Raw genomic sequence first — 5,299 nt, 5'->3', positions numbered from 1 at the left:
GCAATTCGTTTTCTCCTCCATCTCTTCTTCGCTTTTCTGTCACGTCGTGGAACTATCCGATAACCGAGCTCTGTGACGTAGTGGTCCAATTCAAATGCATATGTACCGTGATAATTTTAATATTTTCAAGTTCTTTATTCACAAATCCAATGGACGTTTTCTTTAACTACGTTGTGAAAAATTGTTTATAACAAATGTTTTTCACAACCTTACATAATTTTGAGTTACATAATCTTACTCCTCGAATTTGGACTTTCACAATTAAAAAAAAAAAATCGTTCAATTACGTTAACTTTAAGCAAAGATATATTAATTTAAAATATTGTACCAGCGAATGTAGTTAAGGAAATTTCGGAGCGAATACCAATTAAGTGGAGTTAAAAAAATATTAAAATACTTGTTAGACTTTTGATTATGAAATAATCTTACAAAAAACTCAAGGAAAAAAACTGTTCATTCTAGATTTTTCTGTAAGCATTTAATTGACTATATAAAATAGTATAAAATAAAAATTATAAAAGAGATATATACAATAAATATATATATATAAAAATGAGATATATAAAAATAAATATAATATTCTGTAAATAGGAATACAATCGCATACAATCGTAGAGAAGAGAGTGATTTTATTAACATGTAATCTAAAACGTAGAATACAATTTTTCGAAATAAAGCTTTATTTTCAGGCAACATATTCAACAATTTATGAAATAATAAAATTCATCGTGCTGTTTTATTGTACATTCTTAATTACCAATATAATAAATATGAGCAGAGATAATAGTTTGCAGTTAGATCCATTAAATCGTATCCGGCAAATATTTACAAACGATTTTCCCAAAAACAAAGTCTCATATGGAAAAATATATTATTTTTCTAAGTTTTCGATTTATTTTTTCAAGCAGAATCATTCCCTTCCTGGTTATGTCAGTATTTACGAAATACTTTCTATATAGTTCGCAATTTAAATCTCGTTAAAGAAAAAAATTTCTATGCTCATAAGCAATATGAATCTCAACTGTAAATTACCATAACAATTTACAAGTCGTTTCGAATGTAGAACTTCTACATTTATGGTATTTTACATAAACTTTGCATTATATTATGTACCGAGATGGACTATTTTAATAATTACAACAGCTGTAATATGTCTCTTTGAAGAGCCGGAATTTCATGAACTCTCCGACGATCTATGCCAAATGTCTATTGATGATTTTGAGAAAAAAACGTGTGATACCTTTGAGAGTAATAATTTGCATGATCTTTTACAGCAGGTCGGCGTACGGTACACCGTTGTCGACCAGGCCGGCGACGGTTGAAGAGACTTCGGCATCGTTGCCTCTCAGCGGCATGCAGAGGGAACTTCACACAATTCTCAAGGAATTGCAGTTCATCACAAGCCGCATGAAAAAGTCGGACGAGGATGACGAGATCATTAGCGACTGGAAGTTCGCCGCTATGGTGGTCGACAGGTTGGATGTTTTAAATTTTTCATGTGGCTTCAGTTCAGTCGTGCGCACATGGCGTCCGACGAATCGCTGGTGGAAAATCGCGAACAAAGAAGCTTTTATATTGGAATTCGAAATTCAGGTCCTTGTTTCTTCGCACGGTGAAAAAACTTGTCGTTTAGACGCCGGACCATCGATTCGTCGGACGAATCCATTACGTGATTGTTTGAAACTTTTATTTGTTTTAACTATTCAAAATTTTTCTGCTCAATAATTTCATTTACTTGGATCTCACTTATCACACGAGGTCAAGCGGAGAAATTTATTTGCTCAGTAATTTCAATTATAAGAAATTTATATATCTATAGGATTGAAAAGTGACTCATTAATGAACTTGTAATAAAGTTTAGACTTTTCACAATATATGTGATTCACATATGATTACCTAAGGATTAAAGATTACCAAGAAATTCATGAATGAATTTCTTTATTTCTTTTATTAATAAATCTTTTAGTAATATTTTTTAATCTTTAATCTTTAAATACCATATATCATAAAAACGAGTCTTAAAATAACTTTCTTTCAGTAACCTAATTAATTCCATTTTTTATAATTAATTAATTTAATATTTATTTCTAATTATCCACTGTATATTCTACCTCTTCACTATTTATTTAATCTATTATTGAAACATTCGACTCTTGTGAAACTAATATTCAAATTTCTCTCCTGTGGAATCAAGGCTTTGTCTGTTCGTCTTCACGTTATTTACGGTTTTGGCTACGGTGGTGATACTGTGTCGCGCGCCACACATAATCGTCCAGTAATAGACTGCCCCGGTCGAACCGAAAAAATACACAAAACATGCCAGGGATAGCGCCTCCTGGAATATTCGGTAAGAATAAACTTTATATTATATATTTTATCATATGTAAATAATTGTCTCTATGATTGCACTTTTTGCACACAGCTTTTTTTATGCCAAAATTGCCGTTGAGGTTGCTCGAAAATCACGATTTCGCTTGATCGAGCATCGCCGCTAGGTATTCGCTCGAGAGACCGAAATCGGCATGTTAATTTCACACGCGCGGATCAGATAGGCTATGATCATTATGTTCGAATGACGCAGGCCAGATGACCGTAACACAGTTAATACTGCGTGGAAATGTTAACAAGCTGAGCTCATTGGCCGTCGCGCGCGCTGAAAATATTCAATCGTGGCAACGCGAATGTCTCTATTCGCAATTTCGTCGCACTAATTGCCAGTCGGTACCTCCGTAGCGCACTCCGGAGCACAATTATTTATGCATTAACCTGAATATATAACCATTTGATTACATGATTTCAAGTACTCGGACACTCGTTGCTTGATTATCGAAGATTGGCTTTGAATAGCACGATCTAATAGCTTCGAACTAAATGTGATTAGTGTACAAAAGAATAGTTATTGTTCACTTATATAATTATCTATTAAATTACGAGAGTTTTAATATACATGAGATAACAATATACGTAAAGGAAAATTTATTGTTTAAATTATATAATTATAACGCCGAAAAAGCTAGAATGTTAATGAGTTCTTGCTCATCGGTTCTCTTGCACACGTTTTTATATTAAAAAATGTCTAGAAAAATATTCCCGGTAAATGGAAAAAAATTACATATACAGGTTAAATTAATTTTTGCTTCTTTTTTTTACTGATCTAAAAAATTTCCGGTCTGATTACCCTTCAATATTTCAATTTCTCTTAATCTTCCCGAACTTAACTGCACAGCGTTTACCACAGTTGAAGATTTCAAAGTTATCGGAATATATTAGAGAGATCTCAAAAAGTTGAAAGTTCATACCTCGAGCTTTAGAATTGCTGGAACTAAAAGCCCGGTTGGTCTTAATGGCAAAGTAAGCTCGCAAAAATCGATCCCTCGGTACAACATCTCGGAAAATCCCTCACCCATAATGTCAATCTCTCAAAAGTCAATAGTCGGACGTATCGCGGTACACTCATGCTTCCTTCTCTCTTTTTCGCAGGAACGACGTCCGGCATGATTCGAGGAGGCGGCTACGCTAGGAGCACGTCGAAGTGAAAACGGGAAAAGTGCAGAGAAAAAGAAAGAAACGGACACGTTAGCCCCTTTCACGCCCTTCTGCGCGACTCACCTCTCTCGAGGGAACAAGGGAACGCGATCTCGCGTTCTTGAATTTCTCACAGCTGGGAATCACCGCCGGTTTGTGCGCCCGGTTCCTTTTCGCGACGTGCTTTCGCTTAGACGCGAAAGGAGGCAAGCAAGAGTGAGACCATTGACGACGTTCGCAGAAAAAGCCTGCACGGGGAGGATGGACTTCCGGCGAGCGGCAGCTCGACGGCGAACGCCGTTGCAATTTTTTTTTTTAGCGGAGAACAACACGCTTGGGAAACGTTTCCGGATTCAAGAGGAGAGAACACGAAAGGAATGGGAACAAGGATCCGATCGCCGACGTCACGCTCCGTTACCGACTGCGTTATTTCGTTTAAGTGACTTAATTAACATTTCTAGTGCGGAACCAGTAAGATAGTCGCGCGACGCGAACTGGATGGAGATTTAGAGGGATGCCTCTAGATCGTAGACGAAGGTAGGTGCAGGCGTAATAAGGGAAAGAGATAGCACGTGCTGTCGAGCGGATCCAATTAACGTTTCGCGAGCTCCTATCGATCGCGATATCGACCGGCGATCGCCGTAACTTCCGTTTGGCGATCGGCGATCGATTTCATTTCGACGACCAATGCGATTTCGCGAGGAAGGAACGCGCGACAAGTCGACGGCGTCACGAGACAAAGGAGATCGCGCAGTCCTCGGAAAAGCGTTGTTGCGGCCTTTCGATAATAGAAACAATAACGATATTTCTTATAATAATGAGAATAATAATTAACGATAATTACTGTTAGTCGCTTTGCGCGCGCGCGCATGCACGCACGCACGCACGCACGCGCGTTACGACCGAGTCGTAATTAATTAAACTCTGCGATCTGTCGAGGGTCTCTCGTAGGGAGCCGAGACGGACTTAAAAATGTTTACTGCCAAATAGCAAACTCGAGTCAGGGGTGTTCAACCTTTTCAAAAACGGTAGGAAAGTAAAAGTGCGGCCTGGACGATCGACAGGGTGAACGCGCGCGCGCAGTTACCGCGACCAATGGCAAGTACCCCGTCATAAGGGTGCGAACTCTGTTTCGTCTGTTTCGTTCGACGAATATTTCCTTCTTCCCTCGTGCATTATCCGCGAGTAAACGGAACGCGATTTAGCGGCGCGCATCTCTCTAGAAAGGCCGAGCCCGACCGAAGCACGAGTGAAACTTACGCCACCAACGATCGCGCGATCGACCCTCCATACGCTCGATATATTTTTCCACGTTCCCTCTCCAATAAAACCCTCCTATTATCCACGTGCTCGAAAGCTGACGTACGCGAAACCACAAGCGATCCCTACCTCCGCATTTCCGCAAAAACCCGCCAGATATTTTCGCACCGCGTATTATCGGTGTGTGCACGTGTGTGTATGTATATGTGCGTGGATGTATGCGTATGTGGTGTATGTGTGTGTGTGTGTATGTGTGTGCGCGTGTATTTGCGTGTGTGCGTGTGTGTGTGTGTATGCGCGCGCGTGCGTGTGTGTGTGTGTGTGTGTGTGTACACACAAGAAATATACAAGCGCACAAGAGAGTGGTCGACGCGTCGCTTATATTCAGCCGATCGGCGGAAGAGGGTCGATCGATCGATCGGCCGCTCATTCGTCCGGATCGTACGAGCCGCACGAGTATACAGCGTAACCAACGAGCGAGCACGTACACACAGAGAGAATGGCGAACGTGACG

The 5,299-nt window shown here is 39.7% G+C and overlaps 1 protein-coding gene across 2 annotated transcripts in view; it reads left to right on the top strand.

Moving 5' to 3' along the window:
• The window catches only part of LOC108746404 (neuronal acetylcholine receptor subunit alpha-7), a 255,845-nt gene extending 251,523 nt beyond the window's left edge, over window positions 1-4,322 (top strand). Inside the window, exons 12-14 of one of the 2 annotated variants that reach the window (XM_018483143.1) lie at window positions 1,275-1,475; window positions 2,195-2,347; window positions 3,481-4,322. In XM_018483143.1, coding sequence (XP_018338645.1) covers window positions 1,275-1,475; window positions 2,195-2,279 — 286 coding nt within the window. In that variant the 3' untranslated portion in view covers window positions 2,280-2,347; window positions 3,481-4,322. The remainder of the gene's footprint in view (window positions 1-1,274; window positions 1,476-2,194; window positions 2,348-3,480) is intronic. The other variant, XM_018483144.1, reaches the window with a different exon arrangement.
• The last annotated feature ends 977 nt before the right edge of the window (window positions 4,323-5,299 follow it).

This window comes from Trachymyrmex septentrionalis, unplaced genomic scaffold, assembly GCF_001594115.1.
Source record: "Trachymyrmex septentrionalis isolate Tsep2-gDNA-1 unplaced genomic scaffold, Tsep1.0 scaffold17, whole genome shotgun sequence".
NCBI classification, from domain to species: domain Eukaryota; kingdom Metazoa; phylum Arthropoda; class Insecta; order Hymenoptera; family Formicidae; genus Trachymyrmex; species Trachymyrmex septentrionalis.
Note: the sequence above shows the minus strand (reverse complement) of the source record. Positions and strands in the feature narration are given on the sequence as shown.